This window comes from Mytilus edulis, chromosome 2 (assembly GCF_963676685.1).
Source record: "Mytilus edulis chromosome 2, xbMytEdul2.2, whole genome shotgun sequence".
Lineage (NCBI taxonomy): Eukaryota > Metazoa > Mollusca > Bivalvia > Mytilida > Mytilidae > Mytilus > Mytilus edulis.
In genome coordinates, this window is record NC_092345.1 from 51,746,071 (window position 1) to 51,772,751 (window position 26,681).

The window sequence follows — 26,681 nt, forward strand, 5'->3', positions numbered from 1 at the left end:
ATCTGCTCTTTGTTCAGGTTGTTGTCTCTTTGACATATTCCCCATTTCTATCCTCAATTATATTTCTCAGAAGTTAAGGTGGTACCTAACACTACAGGGAGATAACTCTGTAAAGTCAGCTTAACGTTTTAATTACGTTGTGTTGTAAAGGGATTATTAAGCTTCTCAATGATCAAAATTGGTGTTTGTCAAGCTGCTATATATATAACCAGTGTAATTTTCCTGACAAAACGGTTGGTTCAAAATTTTTGAAATTTTTATATACTTGTTTTAGTGTCAAAGTAAATACTTTGTCAAAATTTTATGAAAATTAAACGAGCCAAATTAATTTTAATGAAAGTGTTGGGTACCACCTTAAACTAAAATTTCTCTATCTGAAGTGTAATACAAGGGTTCTTGTCACCTGACATTAATTCTATGACTTAAAAAGATGATGAATTAATAAATTGCAAGGTTTTGGAAATAAACAAGAATGTGTACATACAACACTGACACCCTACACTATCATTTTCTATGTTCAGTTGACAGTGAAATGGGGATCAAAACTGTAATTTGGCATTAATATTTGAAAGATTATATTATAGAGGACATGTGTACTTAGTTTCAATAGTTATCAAAGGTACCAGGCTTATAATTTTGATATGTCAGACGCCAGTATCGTCTACATGATACTCATCAGTGAGGCTCAGATCAAAATTATTAAAAAGCCAAACAAATATAAATTGGACACTTCATCAACAAACCACATTGACCAACATCTTTAACCTGGAGCAGGACAGACAGACAGTGGGACAAACATACAAACAGACAAACAAACGGCTGTACAGTCCAAAAAACATAATGCCCCTAGGTGAGGCACAAAAATTCCCTAAAAAGATTAACAGAATGACAGAAAATACACGAAATAAAAATAAAAGGGTAAAAAAAAGCACTTTCCACTATTAATTTTATAAAATTATAAATATTGATTGTTATGACTTACCTCATTGAAGGTTGTTATGGTAACAGTTCCTGTGACTCTATTATAGCAGGAATCCTCTGCCCAAACAATAAATTCATGAACCTGTTCATGTGTACCAATTGTTTTTGGCAAGACAGTTTTCACATTTACTGTGTCTGTTAAAGTTTGTAAAAAAATATTATTAGTAAAATGAGCATTCTTATATTTTAAAGATCAATTCTTATAATGAAGTGGTTCAAAAATGCTGATGGCCAGGTTATATGAGATGTACAAATACAAAACAGAATAATCATAGTGCGAGTTACACAACCTAAACAGTTGCACAACTTTATGTGAAGTTTCAAATGCATCAATGCTGAGTTGAAAACTGCAGATGGGTTGATGTAACACAAAGGTACTTTTTTTGAAAAATTGAAAGCCAACAATTCCATACAAAACAGGTGCAGAAAGTTAATGGATGTGTAATATTTATGTGCAGTTTCAAGGGTCTGAAAACTGTAGGAGGCACAAATTAAATAACTCGTTTAGAAAAATGTTGCTGAAAAATGACAAATTTTCTAAACAATTCAATTAAATGTTGATGTTGGGTGCCATTATTTCTAAGTATCACTATAAGGTGGTGAGAAAATCTGACAAAAATTTTGCAAGGACTGACTGGTTCGTGAAAAAAAGAAAGTCTACTGTTAATTATTTTAACATTATACATACCTAGTGTAGAGTCATAGTAGAAATATGGATGGCTCTCTGAGTATATATTGACAAACCAGTCGCCATAATCAGTATCGTTAAAATAAAGGTGGATAACACTGGTGTCAATAGGAGTATGGTCTGGTATAGACACAGATGTGGGAGAGCTCATAGAAAATGTTGGTGCTGTATCTGAAATATAAAGAAGGTGTTTATCTTATGATTCTAAGCTACTGCTATCACAAAATAATTTGCACAAGTAAATACACACTGGATTGGTTGTATACTTTACAGCACTCAGGCTAAACTTCTGATTATATCATCACAAGCAAAGTACATTTTTGCACCTATTCCAAGTCAGGAGCCTCTGGCCTTTGTTTGTTTTGATGTTTTTTTCTTTTACTGAACTAGTACACATTTGTGTTTCAGGGCCAGCTGGAGTCTGCATCTGGATGAAGTATTTTCTGGCCATGTTGAAGACCCATTGATGGCCTTCTGCTGTTGGTTGTGTTATTGTCTACTAGACACATTGCTCATTGCCATTCTTTATTTCACATCTAACTTATTTTCTTACCAGATACAGGTCTACACAGTGATCAGTGTACTAAATATTAATGCTTTAAATTTTGGGCTCAGCCAAAGTTTTAGATGAAAATGTTTACAGTTCGAAGTCTTTCAAATGGGGTCTGTGATGATGTCCATCCATGTTGAACATAAAAATGTGTAAGTTAGAATTTGCAATAATTAATTGGACGTTACTATTGTTTAATCCCATGAATATGATGAGTTTGGGAAATACATGTTTAAAGTTAGATTATAATTATCAACAAGAATGTGTCCATAGTACACGGATGACCCACTCACACTATCATTTTCTATGTTTAGTGGACCATGAAATTGGGGTAAAAACTCTTATTTGGCATTAAAATTAGAAAGATCATATCATATGGAACATGTATACTAAGTTTCAAGTTGATTGGACTTCAACTTCATCCAAAACTGCCTTGACCAAAAACTTTAACCTGAAACTTGCACTGTCATTTTCTATGTTCAGTGTACCATGAGATTGGGGTCAAAACTCTAATTAGGCATAAAAATTAAAAAGATCATATCATAGGAAACATGTGTACTAAGTTTCAAGTTGATTGGACTTCAACTTCATCAAAAACTACCTTGACCAAAAACTTTAACCAGAAGCGGGACAAACGGACAGACAGACAAACAAACGGACGGACAGACACACAGACCAGGAAACATAATGCCCCTCTACTATCATAGGAGGGGCATAAAAATAATAACAAATGAGATTGTTCCATAAAATTGCATTGCTTTCAATGAAAGAGTAACTAAAGTCATGTAAAATTCACATAAATTATTTTTGCTTGTAAGAAAATAGAGTTGTCTCCCATTGCCTACTATCTGTCAAAACATACTATCTGAATGAAATTATATGTGAGGTATACACTAATGAGACAGTAACCCGACTACATAATGTATGACACACCTTAAAGGGATAAATAATAATGGTCCAAGGGGTTTAAAAGTTAAGAGTGTGGAAACCATTCGTGACTGACAGACAAGCTGATATCATATGTCTTCCACAAATAAATAATCAGGACCCTTATTAGGTACAATGCAGTGATCACTTACTTGTTGTAACTTTATATTCCACGGCATAAAATCTTGTGTATTTGGAACCTGTTGTATACTGTATTGTAGCACCATCTACTGGATCACCAATGGTCAGTTTGTAAGTTTTGGTTGGACAGTAGTTTGTTTGATAGTTGAGTGCAGTAGCTGAGCTGGCATCAGGATCCAAGGTTGAAGAACATGTATCATAGGCAATAACATTTGCACCATTATCAAACCTGTAAACAATATGGATATAAATAAGTTCGTCAGATCCAATGGATAGCATTACAAAAATTCTTTAAAATAATACTTGGTCATTTAATATTAAGAAAAAAAACTGATGCGATAGTTCTCAAAATTTAGGAATTTTAAAGGAAACAATATTACTAAAGTAAAACAGGCCACTTAAAATTGAGAACCATCAAGTATTGTTAATCTATATGAAATAACATTTACTAGATTTATTGAAGGACACGGTCCAGTTCATTTGTTCATACACACAAGACATTAAATTGTAATATATCAATAGGATAATGATATACTTGATTTTGTCTGTTTAGTTTATTTAAAGCCTTCGAACATTGTCAAGGCCTCAGTTGCTGAGTGGTCTAAGTAGTTCAATTTCTTTAATCACTAACCAGTCAACACGTCATGCATGTTGTGAGTTGGAACCCTGCTCTTGGGTGCACTTGACTCCAATCTTAATTGACTAGGACTGTCAGTTCTCCTACCGAATGTCAATGGTTTTCTCCAGGCACTCTTCCAGCACCAAAAAAAACTGACAGACACAAAATAGCAGAACAGTGCTGAAAGTGTTAGTAAACACTAATCAAGCAATCAAGCTAATGCTGTCTTTTGACAAAATATACAGAACAAGAATTTGTCCATAGTACAGGGATGACCCACCAGCACTATCATTTTCTATGTTGAGTGGACCATGAAATTGGGGTCAAAACTCTTATTTGACATTAAAGTTAGAAAGATCATATCATAGGGAACATGTTTTCCGAGTTTCAAGTTGATTGGACTTCAACTTCATCAAAACCTACCTTGACCAAAACCTTTTAACTAAAAACGTAAACATGAAGCCGGACAGACAGACAAAAGGACAAACGAACCAACAGACCAACAGACGGAAAAACATAATGCCCATAAGTAGGGCATAAAAACTATGAATAAGTCTCCTTGAATGATTATGCAGTTATATTTTAATATAATCAATAATATATAAATATGACTATAATATAAATGTTTTACCATCCAATACTGTCACCTGCAGCAATTGTCATCTTATCTGCTTCATCAAGTACAACTGTTTTCATACTGTTCAAATCTCCACCTGTTGGAATATTGTTTTAAACATAAACTGATTCTGTATATTGATATAAAATAAGAAAATGGCAAATAAAAGGATTGGATTGATGATGATCCCTGTCTAACCTATTCTAGATCTTGCCTTGCTGATTATTTTTGATTTAACATTTTCTCTCTATCTTAAATATATTTTTTTTTATCAAACGCAAAATTGAGCATAAAAATCTAATTAAGGGGCTATAAATCTTTTAGTTATCTGACCTTTCAGTAAATTATTACAGTTTTGTCAGTGTGAGATTTCTCAACTGAAGATATTTTTCCAAATAATATACAATATTTGCTTTTTAATCCTATGTTCTATGTTCTATTTATAGCCTTAGCAGCCATTTTGGTTAGCATAATTTTTTCAATCACTCCCTCAACATGGGAAGTTAGTGACATTAATGCATCTAAACACATGAATGATGTTCACTAAAACAAAGTAAGTTTTTGATGGAAATGTAACGAAACAATCTAGTGTAACTAATGATATTGATAGTTATGATTATAATTAATATATTAATTTTTGTTTTCTGATTTTGATACTTACTGACCACTGTGACAGAGTAAGTGGCAGCAATTCTCTTGTAATCAATATCTTCAGTAGGTCTAAATACCGCAAATTTAACAGTGCCAGCATTTTTTGGATAGAATCGAAAGGATGTTATTCTTCCACAACATCTTATTATGTCTACATCACTCTCAAGCAGAACAGCATTTCCTGAAACATATTTAATGATATTAAATGAAAAATTTAATTCATTCTTTTTTTTGTGAAAGATATAAGGAGAAAGGTAGGATACTGTGGCTTCATTTACTTTTGTTGTACCAATTTCGTGATTTAAGGGAAACTTGAAGGGGGATAGGACCTTTATCAGGACTACAGGATCGGGTGTTTTTAAGCTTGGGATTTCAGGATTTACCCCTTCGGGATTTGGGAATTCTTTTTTTCAAAAAACGGGATCCAGGATTTAACTTTATTTAAATTCAGGACCTCAGGATTTTGTGTTTTTAAGCCCGTGACTTCGGGATCAGGACCCCTCCTACCCCCCTTAAACTTGCATTTTTGAGGATATTTGATATTGTCGTTTTCCAAAATTCTGCATTTAATCATATAGCAAATTTGCAATTCCATACCTGTCAACCTGTGACGATGAAAATGCAGGTCATGACCTGCATTGAAGAATCAAATATCAGGTCATAACGCGTACGAACTTTTTCGAGCTGAATTTCAGTATTTATGGTACATTTTCTTATAATGTATATCAAAGATACCAAAACATCAATGCATGTTCACTTGGTTAAGTCATTTTAAATCTTATTTATTATTATTTCATTACACTTTTAAAGATATTTATAAACTTGTATATCACAGTCTTATGTCCTTTCCTTATTGTCATCATCTAAAATTTATATTTCAAATGAAATTTTAAAATGAGACTACTAGCTATAGCCTTCAAACATACCATGTAGAGGTATTACGTGTATGAACATTCACCTTTCAATTGATAAGGAAATGAGATTATGATAAAATATAGTAATACAGTTAAAGGAAGTATAAATGTAAAAAATAATTTTCAACTTTTTTTTAAAAATTGTATAAAGGTATAAAAATAATGAAAAGTTATTTTTCAATATGTATTTGAATTTTATATTATTATGATTTAATCTTTTTCACCCATAAAACGTAAATATAAGGAATAATTTTGAATGGTGACAAATAAGGGGAAGTAACTCTTAGTTGAAATATTTTTGTAAAACAACAGGGCAATTTATTTACGACCTAAAGCTAAGGTAATTGGTGTTTATCAACAGTGTGTTTGACACCAAAGCTGTCAAGTGAAGCCATGCACTTAATGGGTCACTTAATTTGACAGTTTACATAGCTAGATGAACTGCATGTTCATGGAAGAATTACGAATTTGCCGGTATTTCAAAGGAATATTACTTATGAAAATCAATCTCAAGGCTAAGAAATACGGGTGAAATCGGGTCATTTTCGGAATTTCCGGGTTATTTCAATGACCCGGCGGGTGATCCGGGTGATCCCTCAGAACTGTGAAAATCTCGGGTCACACCCGCAGAATCCGGGTCAGTTGACAGGTATGCAATTCTCTAAAATTTTAATTTGTGGTTTACCTATATCCACAAAACCCACAAAAATTGGTATCCTACGAATAATTATGAATCCACAGTAAGTGGATTCATAATTTTTCCCAGGATATTTCATATAGCATCTTGGTAAAAAAGGAAATTTGAAATACCATCATGTTTCTTAAAGTTATAGCATCACATCTATAATACAATCTATTAGAGAATCAATTCAGAAATATAGCATCACATTACCATGATGCTAAAAGGTCTTGGGGAGAACACTGAGTGTAAGCTAATATATCTATATCAGTATATATTCCTGCACTTTATAATTGCAACTTGAAAACACTAAAACTAATAGTCACAAATAGGTTAAAATTGCTTCCCTAAAAACGATACATAAAAAAAAATAAGAACATCACAAAACTAGAAAACTGACATGTCAGCAAGACCCTTGCATCAACATTTTTGTGTGAAACAGATTCTAGAAAAATTATGAAATTCTTAAAAACAAAGAAAGCTTTCTGTTTTAGACACACGTAGAGAATAAAAATCGGTACATGAAAAGCACTTCATATTCAGATCAATATGTTTAATAATACTATAACTTATTGGTTCACCTTTTTTATCATACTGTAAGGGTGTAAGCTCTTCAAATCATTGCTAAACCACTTGTTAACAAGAATGGCTCAATAGTATATACAGATGCCCCACTTGCAATATCATTTTCTATGTTCATTGGACCATAAAATTGGGGTCAGAACTATAATTTGGCATTAAAACTAGAAAGATCATATCATAAGGAACATGTGTACTACGTTTCAAGTTGATTAGACTTCAACTTCATCAAAAACTACCTTGACTGAAAACTTTTACCTGAAGCAGGACAGACGAACGAAAGAACAGATGGATGGACAAATGAAACAGACCAGAAAACATAATGCTCATCAATGGGGCATAAAAAGCATCTGTTTAGATGAATAGCAGCAACTATTATAGTGCTATTCCTTAGTTTTTATTGATTTCTGTTATCATGTCTTATTGTCTATACATACCTGATGACGTATCGCTATTGTACGTCATAGAGTCTATACTGGTGTACTTGTGCGTAGTTCCAGTATCACAGTCTAAAAAATACATTGTTTTAAATATTGCTGATGAATTCATGGGTTTCATTTCGCTGTTTTAAAAAAAAAATCAAAGAAATTAATAATAAACAATTTCTAATGAATCAACATGTTTCTATTTTGGTTTCTTTAAAAATGTCAGGCATTTTAATAAATTATTTATATGGGGTTAATCAATCTAAGACTTATACAGTAAACCAGTTTCACCTGAGAAATTATGGTTGTACACCTGATAGTTTTGAAAGCAGCTTTTACAAGAAATATAAAAAAAATATTTGACCACAGTGGCACAAAAATTTGTTAACACTTCAATGATTTGAGTGACAAATAGGTTGTGCTACTAAATGAAGTAATCTTATATAACTATGAATTTCTTGACAATTTATTCAGATGCATACAAGCACAATAGGGTACAGCGCCTGCCAGTAAACATTCTCTGGTTTCTGATGTCTGTACTTCAGAACCACTTTGTCCACAAACATTAGTATGACCATCACTTGTTGTATCTTCATTTTCACAGGATCTGGTTCTAGTCTGGGTCCCTCTACCACAGGATACAGTACATCCATCCCACTCACTCCATAACGTCCACTGAGGAACTAAAAATTAAAAATATCAAATGTTGTTTATTTGCTGGACAGGGAAGCTTTTGAAGACAAATACAAGCAGATTTTTTGTAAAAGTATTTAGAATACATGTATCCTTTACATAAGTATCATCCCTAAACAGGCATTGAACTTTCTGATTAAATTTCATAGAGACCCATTCACTTAAACTTGAGTCAAGTCCTGAAACCATGTGTGTCTTTGGCGGATGATGCAGACACTACAGACTACACTGACAATGTTGACATGATACCATTATATGAATGCAAAAAGATTTTTGTGGTTGTAACTATTTAAAAATTCCTAAGTGTAATGAATATTAGATAATTTTTACACTGCTGACACAGAAATATGCCTCACCTTTATGAAATTTGACAATTTGAAGCAAAAGTTGAGATTAAAATGGCAATATTTTAACAAGTAAAATGCAAAAAAACATTCAAAGCCATGAACTATGACTGATGGAGCAGGGCTAAATTACCCCTGTGGAAACCAGAAATGTCAATGCTAATTCAGCTGCATTATAACCAAATATCATTTACTTATCATCCCTTTAAACTAAACTGAACACAAACAAAAACATGTCAGCTACTGAGTATGCACAAATCAATGAACCAATGAGGAGGGAGTGGGGCTTAATAATATTCATGGAAATAATACTTGCAAATGCTTATACAACTGAGCAATCATGATTCAATATATATCATTGTTTTATCATTTATTAAGTGCTTCATCCTAATCTGACCTAAGCTTAAACTTATTTTACACAATAAGGCTGAAAAGTTAGTCTAATCTATAAGAAATTGAAACTCATCAGCTATTCATGCTGTTGTGCATAGGTTTTAAAATGGTACACAATATCTTATTAGATGGAAACTGGATAAATGTTAAATGCATACAATTGAATTCTTAATTAAATTTGACTCCTAAATTCATAAAGGGTACTCTATCATATTCTATTGAGCTTCTCTGAGCTTATATTAATGGCAAACTTATAAGTATATTACTCTCTAACATAAGACTAGATACATACTTGTACATGTGTATCCATAGCTCAATACACCACAAATTTGTCTGTACCATGCTTTATATGACGCCTGTCTGTAAGCAGTGTAGTAATCTCCACACCCAATTTCAATACCAATTATACTAAACCAGCAGTCTCTTGTTTGATATCCTTGCATGTAATATGCAGTGTAGTAATAGCTGGTGTAGCAGGATTGTAAATCGTCGTTAACAAATACAGAGCAGTCATAATGATTATTACAGCTGCTTCCAATAGTCCCAGCAACATTATAGGATATATCTATATAGTCCCAGCTACATCCCTCCTTCCAGGTTGCCGATGTGATAGCAATCTTCCCTTTGGTGTTAAAATTATAACAAGTTGGCTGAAAATAGTTATTTCTGCAAGTACCACCAGAGTCTGTAATACAATTGAATTAAGAAATAATTGATGCAAGCTATACTTTATTGTAGTTTTAACATGGGTAGGCATTATATTCGTGATTATTTTTGCATTAGCAATCATCAGGGCCAAAATAACACAAATAAACTGCCTACCCATGTTAAAACTACAATAAAGTATACAGTACATTCCGGTTATTTGCATAGCCTATTTGTCAGACGAAATTATGCAATAAAGCGGAGTATGCTTATATCCGAAATGCCAAAATACGGAGTCAAATAACATCGATAGAGGAAATCCTGAAGAAAGATGAACGTCCATAATCCACTTAAAACATATTGAATGATTATTTATTCTAATAAAAGTTATTTGTCTAGTGTTGTGCTATTTATTTCATTGTTTATTCTTTCAATAAAGTTTATAAACACATTTAGTTTTAGTTTATTTATGTACCGACTTTTCCTTTACCTGAGATACGAAAATAAAATTGTTCTAAAAATAGATTTGTTTCTCTAACCCGGATGTACAAATTATATTTTTACGCTTTGATTAAAACAAACTGTTGAACAATGCTACTCAGTTTATAATCATTTGATACAATAAATGTGTAATGAACTGCCTTTAATGTGCAGTATTTACTGATTGCACAGTGATGTAACACTGTTACAATAACCTCGTTAGTTTCGTATACAGTATGCAAAGCAGTTTTTTAAAACAGGTAATGGGGCCCTGCACGGGTTATTTGCTGGACACGAGTGTTGAAAGTGAGAAAATATAATAATTTTAAGTTAATGTTCTTTTCAAAAAATATTAAAAATGAAAGATTGATGTATGAAATTCTTCAACCATATATAAATGCCCTGTAATATTTAACATAAATGTAGATCACCCCATGCCAAATTACGAGATTGCAAATTGGATAATGATCGATAATTAGCAGGCGTTATTGTTTTAAAAATACACCCAAAATGTAATCTATGAACAATGTTTGCTATTCAATCAATAATTAACACCTTTTGAGATAGAAGATCATAGAATGGTTGTGTTTTTACAACAATCAGCTGATTGACATCTTTATGACCTCGAGGCTTAAAATAGAATAAGGGAAACTTTACCTGTGTACACATCGAGGCCTTTTTTATAATCATATAAACACGAAAGAAACTGTTTTAAAACTTTATTTAAATAACACAGAAGTAAATGTGAAATAATATAAAAAAAAATATGATGCATTCAAGAAAAATATACTTACCAAATTGCTGTTTCCGGTCAAAAATCTCGTCAGTTTTAAATAAGCATATCTAGCTGGCGATTATTTTCTATGCAATTAACCGAAATGCCACTTGAGGGGCTATGCATATAACCGTACAATTTAACATTAGATGAATGGGAAATGGTTCTGTGCAGGAGAAAAGTATGCAATTAACCGAATTATGCTATTAAGCGGTATGCAATTAAGTGGAATCGACTGTATATATAAATTACAGCTTGCATCAATTATTTCAATACTGATTTAAAGGACAATTAAGGTAAATAAGTGTGGAGCGTTTGTGTAGGCTCTTCCATGAACCTCCCTTTTTTGTTTGTAAACAAGTAAACTACTGGCAATGTGATTTTTCAGAGGAAGGAGATTTGAACAGCCACAATGAACGGTTGTCGTATCTAGGTCAAATATGTCAATTTCAAATTGCAACATGTTACAGCTATAATAAAATAATTAGTATCAACATATGCATCATTTAAGAGGTTGAAGTGCTTTAAGTAAATCAAATATATTAAATGCATGCCAATTTGATAAGACTCATTATTCTGCAAATGAAGCACGTACTATTAAAATTATGGATGAAATGAAATATGGAGCTGTTAATCCATTGGTAAAATAACAATTCTTAAAGGAAGAGAAAACTTACCAATTAACAAATGAAATGTTATTCTAGTTAGCAAGATATTAAAGATTTTTTATTTAAAAGTTAGAGGAAAACAATGACGGACAGTCTCAGATAACCACGGATGATTAATGCTGAATGATGAGAAAAGCTCAAAGGTGTTAAATATTATTGGTGAAGTTTTTGCTCCAAATTTGACCTATCGGTTAGCTCTTCAATGTCAACAAAAATTTATATGTCTGTTCTATTAAATGGAAATAACTCATACAAATGAATCTAAATTTCCCACCTGCACACATGCGCACACATGTAATAGTTTAAACAACGTGGTTTTGACAATTTTTCATTTTCAACTTTTCATCAAATCATATTTATAAAGGTATTTCTGATAATTTTAATCTAATCTGACTAAATTAATTAAATGCAAACAGCTGGAATGAACTTTAAATAGACCGATCAATGTCCAGTACAAAATATTTAAAACTGTTGTCCGAACAGGTTAATATCAGCTGTACGACAACTAATTAGCCTTGATTAAAATAAGAAGATATTTAAGTAGAAGTTGTTTTGATAGTACTTAATTATCATGACACTTCAATGACTGGAAATGTGTTGCTGTTTAAGGCAAAAGGTTGGGTCAAAAAGATTGTGATTTATGTTAAAATGACAGTCTCTTAGTAAGCCTTGAAAAACTAAAAAGTTACGCCCGTTTCATAATTTTCCCAGGCAGACAATGTCCAGTAAATTTATAAATGTCTGGAATAAATGACTGTTTTGGAAGCCATAATTTTATTAATGTTAAAAATGTACAGTGTGACCTGCCTATTCCTAGACCTGAGTATTCTAACATCCTACTTTAAACGACACATTTTCATGGTTCCAAACTATATGTGCCTATTCTTGCAGAAAAAACTCAGTATACCGACACCCTGCTTAATCCAACATTTTTTCTGGTCTCCCCAGTGTGTCGGAATAAGACAGGTTACACTAGTGTATACTTTAAAATTTATTTCTTCAAATGTTTTTTTTTAAAGTTGTAAAATTCAATTACATGAACATGCTCCAGTGTTACATCTTCTGGTTTGATAATCCCTATCATTCATACAAGCTTGATTCTTGCTGTAGTAGTTTGGTGGAGGGTTAGTACAAGTCCGTGTTCTAGTCTGGTATCCTCCACTGCAACCTCTAGTACAGCTACTGTAAGAGCTCCAAGATGACCAGCCTCCATCTCCTGTACAAAGTATAATAAACAAATAAAAATTGAGAACATGAGTAAGCAAAGAATCAAGCTATAATTTCATCAACAAAAATAACAAATCAATAAAATTTTCATACTTCATTTCATCACAGTCACCTATATTCATACACTATAAAATCAAAACTGATATTCCTAAGATTTCATACGTACAACAAATTGTATCAATACTGAACAGTCTATTCAGTTTTACTAGTGATTTTTTCATAAAAATTTGTGTGAAGGTATTTCATGAATATGGGAACAAAATATGATCAAAATTTAGGGTTTCAAACATCGTTTGTCACAACAGCAACCACAGTTTCATGTTTTACTGCATATGAACATTATTTGGTTGATATTCAAATTATCCATTAATATCGAACCTACAAGAATATTGAAAAAATGTGGTATGATTACCAATGAGACAACTTTCCACAAATGACACAGAAATTAATAACTATAGGCCACTGTACAGCCTTCAACAATGAACAAAGCCCATACTGCATAGTCAGCTATAAAAGACCCCAAGATGACAATTGTAAAACAATTGAAATGAGAAAACTAACAGACTAATTTATGTACCAAAAAAAATGAAGGAAAAACAAATATGTATCACATCAACAAATGAAACAACTGAACAACAGGCTCCTGACATGGGACAGGCACATACATATAAAATGTGGCGAGGTTAAACATGTTAGCGGGATCCCAACCCTTCCCCTAACCTTGGACAGTGGTGTAACAGTACAACATAAGAATGATCAAACTATAAAAATCAGTTGAAAAAGGCTTAACTCAGCAGATGGCTTCAAATAGAAATACATTTTACAAAAACACAGAATGGACATGGCCGTGTACTGGTATTTCCCAAAAACAAAAAGACACTTAAGTACAGATCTGAAAGTAATCGCAGTTACTGACAGCTAGTTCAAAGCCACTAACAACTGATAAAAAAAAATCATGCAACTAAGACTAAACTATCAGTACACATCCAACATCCAATGGATTCAGTGTAAAGATGTCATAAACAGTCAGAGAAAAACAAGACCTTCTGCAATACCAAGATACAGGTATTGACAGATTGTAGATCCATGAATGTGTATATGTATATAACAATAATGATGTATTGATTGGAGCATTATTACTATATAGTCATTTGAATAACTGTGATGACTTAAGTCCATAAGAAAAGATGGGTCTACATTCTATTTTAAGCCATGTTGAACTATTTTTTTTTTTAAATCATTTAAACAAGATATACCAATGATGACCATGGTCAAGTTTAATTCAAATTTTCCAAATAGTTTCAGCAGAGAAGACTTTTTTAAAGTTAAAGGACAACAGGGGACAAATACCAAGTAAGGGCAATAGCTCTTTAGATGAGCTAAAAATATTCATAATTGGATTTACTTGGCTGATGAATGGAAATCTTATCGTTTATCATTAAACAAGAGTGCACACGCTGAAATGTCTCGCCTTCTTTACTAATTATTGATATTATGTTGATAGTCCTAAGTATAAAACTTTATTAAAAACTGTCACATAAACTTAGCATTAACCAAGATAACTAAACAAAGACCAATGAACCATGAAAATGAGGTCAAGGTCAGATGAACCATGCCAGGCAGACATGTACAGCTAACAATGCTTCCATACAACAAATATAGTTGACCTATTACTTATAGTTTAAGAAAAATAGACCAAAACACAAAAACTTAACACTGAGCAATGAACCGTGAAAATGAGGTCGAGGTCAAATAAAACCTGCGGGACTGACATATAGATCATAAAATATTTCCATACACCAAATATAGTTGACCTATGGCATATAGTATTAGATAAAAAGACCAAAACTCAAAAACTTAACTATAACCACTGAACCATGAAAATGAGGTCAAGGTCAGATGACACCTGCCAGTTGGACATGTACACCTTACAGTCCTTCCATACACCGAATATACTAGACCTATTGCTTATAGTATCTGAGATATGGACTTGACCACCAAAACTTAACCTTGTTCACTGATCCATGAAATGAGGTCGAGGTCAAGTAAAAACTGTCTGACGGGCATGAGGACCTTGCAAGGTACGCATTTACCAAATATAATTATCCTATTACTTATGATAAGAGAGAATTCAACATTACAAAAAATCTGAACTTTTTTTTCAAGTGGTCACTGAACCATGAAAATGAGGTCAAGGACATTTGACATGTGACTGACGGAAACTTCGTAACATGAGGCATCTATATACAAAGTATGAAGCATCCAGGTCTTCCACCCTCTAAAATATAAAGCTTTTAAAAAGTTAGCTAACGCCGCCGCCGTAGCCGCCGTAGCCACCACCGCCGGATCACTATCCCTATGTCGGGCTTTCTGCAACAAAAGTTGCAGGCTCGACAAAAAAATAATTGTACAACTGAACTGAGAAACACTTCCAAAATCAGCAGAAGTAGTTTCAGCAGAGAAGACTTTTATAAAGTTAAAGGACAACAGGGGACAAATACAAAGTAAGGGCAATAGCTCATATCATCCTTCTAGACCAGATGAGCTAAAACGATTTATAATTGGATTTACTTGGCTGATGGATGGAAATCTTATCCTTTATCATAAAAAAAAAAATTGTACAACTGAACTGAGAAACACTTCCAAAATCAACTTAAAGTTTAGTCTTAGATGCATGATTTTTTTATTAGTTGCTAGTGGCTTTGAACTAGCTGTCAGATAACTGCGAGTACTCTCAGATCTGTTCATTGTGTCTTTTTGTGTGGGGATGTATAAGTACCCCGCCACATCCACTTGTATTTTTGTCCATCTGATGAGTTAAGCCTTTTTCAACTGATTTTTATAGTTCGTTCTTATGTTGTACTGTTATACCACTGTCCCAGGTTAGGGGGAGGGTTCGGATGCCGCTAACATGTTTAACCCCGCCACATTATTTATGTATGTGCCTGTCCCAAGTCAGGAGCCTGCAATTCAGTGCTTGTGGTTTGTTTATGTGATTCATATCTGTTTTTCGTTCATTTTTTTATATAAATAAGGCTGTTAGTTTTCTCGTTTGAATTGTTTTACATTGTCTTAATGGGGCCTTTTATAGCTGTCTATGCGGTATGGGCTTTGCTCATTGTTGAAGGCCGTACGGTGACCTATAGTTGTTAATGTCTGTGTCATTTTGATCTCTTGTGGACAGTTGTCTCATTGGCAATCATATCACATCTCCTTTTTTATACATGTATTAATGATAATTGATGTATATGATAAATATTTTTTTAACTTACGGACACAGTGGTAGCGTATGTATAATCCAGCATCTCCGCCAGTCCCACAAGAACTTCCAACATTTTCATTAGTAATTATAAAGGAAATAGTAGTCTCATTATCACATAAGTTCTTCACACCATATATGTCATAATGTTGACAATCCTCAAATGTATATCGGACTTCATCCACCACAATGTATGGATTGATGTATCCAACATATTCTTGCATACAATCCAATGTAGCTACAGTTCCCTCTTTTCCAGTAACAAAGTAGTAATCTGCAAGAAGTTCAAAAAATCAAATGCTTTATAATTGGCCACTGATTATTGATATTTCACCATGGGGTAATACAATTTTCATAAATTAAGTACAGTAATGAGAGGGGTAAAACTTCTGAAAATATCAGGCCAAAACATGCTAATTTATTCAACATAAATCCTTTAAAAAATGCAAATAACTAAAGTCTCTTTGAAGCTTGAATTATTTACCTTTTTTTTATACTGCCACTAGTTGTCTTTATTTCCTAAATATAGTAACATAGCTATATTTTGTATAATGTCAATTTCATCATGGAAAACTTTCTTCACAATCAATCAGAGGTCAAGGGCGGGTCCATGTAAGGGCATAATGGGCATACGCCCCCCCCCCCCCCCTTTTTCAAAAAAAAAGAAAAGAAAACTATCATATAACTCTGCTAATATTGTATTGAATACGGCAATTTATCATATTCATTATAATTAAACACATACTCTGATTTCTTTTTATACTGATTCCCTCATCCAATGGGAGACTTTGACACCTTATTTAAACAACCAAAAACTGTAAGTAAATTTATACATGAAATGGTGTTTTTTTGTACCACCTCCTTAATGGCCATTCTACATCTACCCGGAGGATACTTGCTATTGAATGATACGGGATATGTCCCCACAAACGGTGTTGCATTTTTAGCTAAATTGTCTGAAATAGGGTAATGGTTTTTTTCACCTTGCATTGGAAGAGGTCAGGTTTGACTATCTAGAACGGAGTAATAAATACAATGTATTTTATAAAGAGTTGTTTCATTGGCACTCATATGGCATCTTTTTATATCTACTAACTTGAAAACCATGTTCAGACCTATGATTGCGTTGGGTAAAACCTGCATTTTTCATTTGTGTGCATGCACAATGAATGTCTTTGTAAAGAGGTCTAAATACATCACAAGCAACATTTTCCAAAAAACCAAAACAGTGAAAAGGTATAGTTTAACAAAACAGGTATAATTTATATCAAATGTTCAGGAAAAGATTTCATTAAAAATTTATTTTTATTGTTCATGCCCATTTCATATATGATATAACCTTTCAATTGAATTTACAACTTCTTCAAAAGATTTGATATTCACATGTTAATCGATACATAATTTGAATGATCCGAAGGTGGAATTTTTTCACCAATTTGTATCATGGAGTCTATTTTAATACATGTACTTCATAATTTGATGCTTAATTGTTGAAATCCAGTAGTTCCAGTAGAGCAACAGGAATTACGCCCCCTGGTTATAAAATCCTGGCCTAGGACTATTGATATGTAAAGTAATGCCTAATACCCTGGAATTTGTTTTAATATACCATAGATTTTAATGGAGAGAATTTGGGATAAAAAATATGAAACCCTGACACTTAAACTATAAATGCACATGCACCAAGTCAGTAACCGTTTTATTAATACATTTCACAATTATTTTATGTTTTATAGCCAAAAAAAGGTCCAAAAACATTTCTCCTCACTCATCTTGGCAAAAGATTATATTCTACACCCCCTCTTTCAAACAGCCTAGAAATGCCCCTCAGGTCCATTAAGGGACGGAACATATCTGGAGATATAAAATTGAGAATGGAAATGGGGAATGTGCCAAAGAGACAACAGAGAGTTTTGTTACCATGGTTCTTGAGAAGATGATATTTGAAAAATTAGAACCAACTTAACCTCTGTTCAAGGCCCCTAAATACAGCCAAGACTTTCCATCTAGACCTAAGTAACATCAGCACCGAAGTTACAACAAAGAAATAAAATTACTTATGTATTACACCTATATGCTTGCTAAAATAAAACAACGAATTCATGACCAAATTTTACAAGAACAGAATTCATATATTACAGAATCATCAAAACTATCATTTTTTCGACATTTTTGTTTTTCAAATAAACGTGCACACAATGTTGACCAATTGAATATGTTGAAAGATAGGGCACCTTTGGCAAAACTAAGGCTAAGTGCACACAATCTTGAAATTGAAAGAGGTAGATATATGCAAGTTAACAGAGAAAAGAGGTTGTGCAAATTATGTCATAATAGAAATATAGAAGACGAAAAACATTTTATCTTGCACTGCACAAAATATGAATCACAAAGAAATGTTCTTATATCAAAATTGTCCTATTTTTAAAAATTATGACAAACAATCCAAAACTGAGGATGAATATATCAAACTATTACTTAATAACAAGTGTAGAAAAACACTAAAATTAATATTATCTTTTATTAATCAATCATTTGAATTAAGGAAAAATGTCCTTATAAATGAGTAATATGAACAATTTGAAGCTATAACATACAATATACTTATGTCAGTTGTCAATTCTTACAAATTAACCTATATATATTGATATTTATAGCTGCACATTTCATTGTTGGAAATGTGCCCAATGATATGCTATATAGTATTGTTTAATTGCTGCATCATTACTATTTGTATACTAGTTGTATGGGCCGTTGCCAATTATTGTAATTGAGTTTGTGCCAATAAAAAATTTGTATTTGTAAAATTTGTATTTGTAAAAAACAATTTTGTATAAAAACTAAAATAGAATATAATTCATCACATTTTTTTTATCAATCTTGTATCTTCTATAGTTTGCTCCCCCCCCCCCCCCCTTTTTCCCAAAAAAAACCAAAAAACAAACATAGAAAAAAAAGTGCAGTCTGTAATCAAATGGACTTTGATTGTTACTATCTGCCATAGCTATTTTTCGTTGCCCTTAAGGCAGAAGACCTTGGTTAAGGGAAACAACTCTATAAATCATCAGTACGTTTGTGTCAACTATTTTCAAAAACATATTCTAAGCTTCTAGGTTACATAGATTATTTTCAATCTGTTTCAGGTAAATGCTTAAATTACATTGATGAACTTGACTTTTACAAACGCTTAACTGATTTAAAGAGTTATCTCCCTGAACAAAGGTCTGCCCCCTTAAGCTGTTAAGTTTTCAATCTTGCATTGAAGGCCTTTTACAGCTTAATATACATCATGGTTTTTGCTCAATGTTATAAACTGTATGTTGAACCTGTAGTAATTCAAATAATCCTTGTTCTTTAATCTTAGGGAATGATTGTCTCATTAACAATCATATCATATCAAACTAATTTTGTGCCATTTGAATTCCCAATCAGAACTTAAGTCACAATACTAGTCCAGCTATGTCCCAATTTTAAAAGTACTTACTAGTGTAAAAAAAAACCAGTCATATGTCCCAATTTTAAAAGTACTTACTAGTGTAAAAAAAAACCAGTCAAAGATATGAGAAACACTGAACCTATTGAAACCAAGCTAACCAGCTGATATATGTATGTTTCTGTAAAGTTTTTAAACAAGATTTTTGGTTCTGATTGGGAATTCACTTGTAAGAACCTAAATAGGGACATAGCACTGTCTTCTAGCAACTGTGTGGATGGTCCCTACGGGGCTAATATTATCAAAAGTTGAGTCGCCTTGTCAGAGTCTTTTCTTTTTACTGTAAATATGTTTGTGACAAAAAACAATTAACTTTTATTCATTGCTCTAAATGTTTTCTGACATAAATTTGTCTCTACATTTATAATGTTGAAATTTTAACTATGTGTTTTATTTAATTGTAAGTTACAGAAAGATCTTATATTCAATTATCTGATTAAAAGACAATAACTTTTTATGTAATTTAGTTTAAGTGTAAATAATATGTCCAAATCTTTGTGTTAATAAACAGGGCTTGAAGAGTTGAATTACAAATGACGTCGGTAAAAATTCTTTATACTAGAATAATTCATATCCCTTGACCGTATATATATTAATAGGTCTAATTCTTTCATGCCTTCTAATTACAATATATTTAGTGTACTATGTATTTAAAATTAACAATCATTTATATTTAAAAAAACAAACACATATCATATACCTTCTGTTAAGTTGTAACTAAGTAATGAACTTTACAGACAATATACAAAACATAGAGGATCAAAATGTTATAACAGTTTAAAAAATATATATGAGTTCTATCAATCTTTAAATAAATTTTAAAATAATCATCTAGTTTGACTCATGTAATTAAAAGACATTCATTTTGTCTAATAAAAAATATGGTAAAAAAAAATTTAAAAAGGGTTAAGTACCTGTAACACATGAATGAATTCACCATAACAATTATAATAACTGATCTGGCCTAGCCTTGCCGTCATAAAAATTTGGAGTATGAATATGGTACTCATCACTGAACTAGTATATATTTGTTTAGGGGCCAGTTGAAGGACGCCTCCGGGTGTGGGAATTTTTCGCTACATTGAAGACCTGTTGGTGACCTTCTGCTGTTGTTTTTTCCTATGGTCGGGTTGTTGTCTCTTTGGCACATTCCCCATTTCCATTCTCAATTTTACTCAAGACTTTATCATAAACTTATAGAAAATAATGGTATAATTGCACCCCATGATAAAACTTATTTGTACATATACATTATTCATTAAATTTGAAGAATTGCCTGAGCTGTGTGATATGACTTTTGTTATCAACTTCTTCCGGTTTATATCAACTGCTTCTGTTTCATATCAACTGCTTCCCGTTATTATCGCATGCTTTGCAGTAACGTTATCGGATGACATTTTGATGTCATTTGGAAAATCATTTGGTAAATTCCAGAAAATACACCTCACTCAGGTACGTTTCTTTGTGTAAAAATTAACGAAGTTGGATACAAAATTTTTTTTAGAAATCAGGAAAATATATTATTAAAAAATTCAATACAGAAATTACAATAAAAGCATTTTTTCAAAGTTTTAAAAATAGTTTTTGTCTGTTTGTCTACTGTTGAAGTATATGATAAAAAGAACATAACATGTCATTTTTCATATCAGACCCCTTATCAGCCCATGGTCAAAATCTTCCCTTAAGCCTGTCAGCACTCAGGTTGATAAGGGGTCTGATATGAAAAATGCCATGTTATAATCTATATTTATAGAATTCAACTGTTAAAAATATAGGATTTTGTGTTTCAAGCAAAATTGTTTATTCAGGGTGCTGAGTAAAATTTTATGACGGTAGACTTTGGTGTTCTATTCAAACAGAAATTTAATTATCAAACAAGTTTATTTTAGACAAGTATCTAAAGGCCAACTTTTTATTTAAAGAATGACTGTAATATTTTTTCTGTCTATGAAAAAATAACATAAAAAATGTGGTGCACATTGAATAACCCACATAGCGGGTTACTTTAAAGTGTGCACCACATTTTTTATGTTATTTCGAATAGACAGATAAAATATTAGTTATTTCTTTTAATTTAATTCTCTAAATTCCATTTTAAACCCTGAAAAACGTTGATGACGTCACGGTCAAATGACTAAATTATGTCTATGATCTGATAAACAAAACGACGTCAGCCAATCAGAAGTTGTGTTACATCCGAAATTAAATTAAGAAGAAAAATGTGACGAAAATTTCCAACTTGGCTATCATGTGTAAAATGATACAAGTTTCGTTAAACAGGAAGTTATTGAGTGATGAATCTGAAAACGCATCACAAAGGATAGCTAACTTATATACGGACAGATGAATGGATGGACAGACAGAGGAAAAAACAGTATACCCCTTTATCAAAGCAGGGATATAAAAACAGTATACCCCCTTTTTCAAAGCAGGGATATAAAAACAGTATACCCCCTTTTTCAAAGCGGGGGTATAATTATATACCTTTAATGTATTATACATATAAGATATATTAAAAAATTTATCATATATCTAATATAGAGTTTATAAGATATCTTATATAGTTTATAAGATATCTCAAATAATTTTCAAGATATCTCATATAGTTTATAAGATATCTCATATAATTTTCAAGATATCTTATAAATATAATTATATAAGATATCTTATTAAATATTTGTAATGTCTTGTTTATCTATCTTTTTATTTTATATTAGATATCTTTAATATATAGTTAATGATATATCTTAATGCTTTTATTCCATTAATGATAGCTTTTTTCCAACATTATTTATTGAAATATCCTTCATATGTCCTATGTGAAATAGTTATATAAAAAAATCATCACGAAGGAAAAAGTTAGAGGGCATTAACTCCAATAAAAAGATAACTTCTAGTTTAAATTCCAGTTGGTTTGATTGAAGGTTTGTAAAAATTTCTTATCACCAGTTTTAGTTAGTTAAGTCTGTTAGCATCAGACCAATAATAAAAGATCATAAAAAATAAAAAAAAATAAAACAACAGCAGTTCTTTTTACAAAAATTCTTAAGAGTATAAATAGTTGTAAATCATACACATTTCAGTATAACTTACGATCAATTTTAAAGCAAGAGTTTTTATTTAAAGAGACCCAGAGTTCCAATGTCCCCTACTTTCACATATTTTATATTTCCAAGGGGCATACCTCTTTTTAAAAAAGTCAATCATCCACCACTATAAAACTTGTCCCAGATATATATTGCTGATATTGACCTATAGTAAATTTTATAAAAATTTAACAAAAATTGTACCCATGAAAGTACTAACAAGGCCATTTTCCATTAATTTAATATTTCCAATACAGAAGTCTTTTAAATAAAGTTGATCATCAACCATTTAGAACTTGTCTGGGATTTTGCTGATATTAACCTACAGTATAAGATTTATAAAAATCAGGCAATAAAATTAAAAAAAAAAAAATTTAATGTTTCTAAGGGGCATAACTCTTTTTTTTTTTTTTAAAGTCAACAGTACACCATTTTAGAACTTATACCAGATATTGCTGATATCAACCTATAGTATAAGTTTATAAAAAAAAAATCTGGCAAGAACTGTACCCATTAGAGGGCTAACAAGACCAGACAAAAATACACACAGACAGACAGACAGACAGACGCCCAGTATTTCAATGTCCCCTGCATCGCGTGTGGGACAATAATATTTGTGAAGTTTGGTCTTAAAAATGCCTTTTGTTTTCAGAAGAGAAATGTTTAGATGTTTATAGTTGCTGTCAGCTGAAATTCCTAGTGGTTATCGGTAAAAATAATCTAAACTATCAATCACGTCAAGAAGGATGGACACTAAATGGTCAAAAAAGAAAGGTTCATGTCACCGTATGAATAAGATGACCAACAACAACAAAAATGGGACATATATTTAGTTTTTTTACACAGTAGATAGGACATTAAACAATTTTGTCTTAAATTAAGTATATATTGTAAAATGCTCTATGTTTTAAAAGTTAAAATGTATATTATTTGGGATTTAAACTATATATAACCTCATAGTTCATTTTAATCATTTAAGGCTTTTTTCCCTTCCTCCCTTTCCAAAAAAAAATCAATTTAAGAAAATTTGTACTTTGTAAAAATGATCGATTTGATGCATTTTATTAGTTTTACTTACTTTCTGCTACAGATGTTCCCATCAGACAAAAAAGGACACATGTCACCTTTAAAACACCCATTTGGATATTGTGGACATCAAACTAAATGATAAACACAAATCTCCTATTTTCCCTAGTTCCCCTATATTTATATATATGACAGAGATCTATGAACCTTAGAACCATGTGGTGTAAAATGAAGTATGCATTAAAACAATAGTTTTCACAATTGAAAGGAATAGATAAAATCCGTCTTTTTAACCTTTAAAAACACGGTTAATGTCTCATGTTCCTTTTTTTTTTTGAAAAGTTCATTAAGGTTATATAAATAAGAAACAAACAAAAATGGTTACATATGGTTTTCTTAATATTTATAAATCATTTCACGATTTTTCAAGCTTAGAATACCGATTACTTAATAATGTGTTTCACAAAATAAAATGATGACCCCAACAACAAAATCCTTTCACCAACATTTGTTCCATTTACTTGGTTCTATTTATAGTAACTGTTGCCATAACTCAAAAATGTTTTTTGTGAAATTTGGTCTGAATAATGCCTCGTGGTTTCAAAAGAGACATAATTTTTTTATGTTTAAGGTTAGGAATGATGGACATTTAGTGGTGAAAAAGTTCATATCATCCTATAAATAAGATGAGTAATTAAAAAAGAAAGGAACCAATATTTTTTTTTACACTCTCACAGTACCGGTACATGCAGTAGATAGGATGACATTTTTGTGGTGAATAAATAAAATATTTTCCCCTAGTTCCCCTATATTTATATGACAGAGATCTATGGACCTTAGAACCATGTGGTATAAAATTAAGTATACATTAAAACAATTGTTTTTACACTCTGAAGAAATTAAAAGGAATAGATAAAATCCGTCTTTTTAACCTTTTAAAACCATGATCAATGTCTCATGTCCTTTAATTGTTTTAAAGTTCATTAAGGTAGAACAAAAACAAATGGTAACAATGGTTTACAAAATTGATACAAATTTCATTTTTCTATGACTGTTTGGTTAACCTGTGGTAGACGGGGGAAGGGCATGGGTCTGAACCAAAGTTGAGTCAAGAAAAAGACGTTAAAATATGTATTAGCTGCTTCTCCGTTATAAACACACACTTTTTAGGTATAAAAGCAAAAATGGATTGGATTGGAGTCAGAAAAATGTGACCTGGTAGGTTGACATGTCTACTTGTAGACAGTTTCTTTGGGAACTTACACATTATTAATCTGGCTGAGTTTGTAGGTCTAGTAAATAAATAGGGTCTATATGTATATCACATATCATGTTCTTATCTTGAATATGGATCCACCTCCACCGCATAATAAAAATAAAGGCAACAGTTCATCAAGCCCATTTATACCATCATATATGACCAAACTTCACCAGTATTAGGTCTTATCAGACATTTGTAAAATAGTTATACCATTTCATTTCATCAAAATACCTTACTAGAAAAAGCCATAATATGTTTGAACAATACAAATTGTGGTACATGTACTTCATTTTCATTTTTTTTAAATCTTATAATGTATATTAAAAAAAGTTACATGTTAATATAAATAAAATTGACACGTAAAATCAAATATAGTTGACCAAAAGTGAGTACAATAACCTTGAATCATTGACAAAAATATCTATCAAAATCATTCAAAAGAAAAAAAATGAAAGTTGGGAAGCACAAATCAGTGATTTTGAGACAATTACCCAATTGTTCTATTGAATAATTAAAAATTACACAATCTAGTTGTTTTCTAACCGATTTTAAAAACAACTTGTGTGTCCTTCTGACGTATCAGACTTACTTCTTTGCTATAAATAGAAATTACAATTTATGGTATAATTTTACAAACATTTTCAAACACCCATCAAAACATCTCTCAATATTTTTAAAACAAACTGCTGATATTTTACATGTAAACCAACTAATTTTCCCTGACTCTTGCCAGTAGGAAAATAATGAGGGTATTAATCTTCCCAAATTTGCAAAACTAGGATCTTCCCTTATTAAACTATGTACATTAAGTAAATAAGAAAACTGCCAAATCCAAATATAGGGAGTGTTGGTAGAGGACAAGAAAGTATCCACGAAAATTATAAGTTGGTTTACAGTATTCAGATGATATATTCTCTGTCAATGTCAGTTATGGTGGTACCCAACACTTTAACTAAAATTAATTTGGCTCGTTTAATTTTCTTAAGATTTGGACAAAGTATTTACTTTGACCCTTTTACAAAAATGTAAAAATTTCAAAAAATTTGAACCAACCGTTTTATCAGAAAAATTACACTGGTTATATAGCAGTTTGACAAACACTTATTTTGATCATTGAGAAGCTTAATATTCCCTTAAGGTAACACGATACCGAATGGCATATCTCCCGATTTCCAAACTTTTTGGCACACGTGTTCTTTGAATCGAGTTACATCGGAATATGTGATAAAAAATGGGCGTCACCATTTATGTTTTCTTGGTATTTTCATAGGAAAACGTCAATTTTGGCGACAAATTTACCTAGGTATATAGGGGAAATGCCTTTTTTTCGGCTTAACTTTTTAGATTTTCCAATGGATGGCTATGTTCTTATATACGGAGAAAAACAAAAAACTAACATAATATCCAGAATTGCATACTGAATCCATACACGTATAGAAACTCATATGTCACCATCCTTGTTTTTGAGATAAATGGCTTCAAAGTTGATTGATACCATTAGAATTGGACCGAAAACGTGTGACGTTATTGAATACAGAATGTAACGTTACGGTATTACTAC

The 26,681-nt window shown here is 31.7% G+C and overlaps 2 protein-coding genes across 2 annotated transcripts in view; both read right to left on the reverse strand.

The window, feature by feature from the left end:
- The window catches only part of LOC139510901 (uncharacterized), a 66,018-nt gene extending 58,115 nt beyond the window's left edge, over positions 1-7,903 (reverse strand). Inside the window, exons 1-6 of the mRNA XM_071297449.1 lie at positions 7,783-7,903; positions 5,184-5,354; positions 4,538-4,619; positions 3,299-3,516; positions 1,670-1,840; positions 983-1,116 (exon numbers count right to left, since the gene is read on the reverse strand). Of these exons, the coding sequence (XP_071153550.1) occupies positions 983-1,116; positions 1,670-1,840; positions 3,299-3,516; positions 4,538-4,619; positions 5,184-5,354; positions 7,783-7,903 (897 nt within the window). The remainder of the gene's footprint in view (positions 1-982; positions 1,117-1,669; positions 1,841-3,298; positions 3,517-4,537; positions 4,620-5,183; positions 5,355-7,782) is intronic.
- A 69-nt stretch (positions 7,904-7,972) lies between these two features.
- On the reverse strand, positions 7,973-24,177 carry LOC139510225 (coadhesin-like). The gene is made up of 5 exons (XM_071296698.1): positions 23,912-24,177; positions 16,268-16,528; positions 12,805-12,984; positions 9,493-9,885; positions 7,973-8,453 (listed from the first exon to the last, which is right to left on the reverse strand). The coding sequence occupies exons 1-5, from the start codon at positions 23,970-23,972 to the stop codon at positions 8,218-8,220; spliced, it is 1,131 nt and encodes a 376-aa protein (XP_071152799.1). The 5' UTR covers positions 23,973-24,177; the 3' UTR covers positions 7,973-8,217.
- Positions 24,178-26,681: the final 2,504 nt, after the last annotated feature.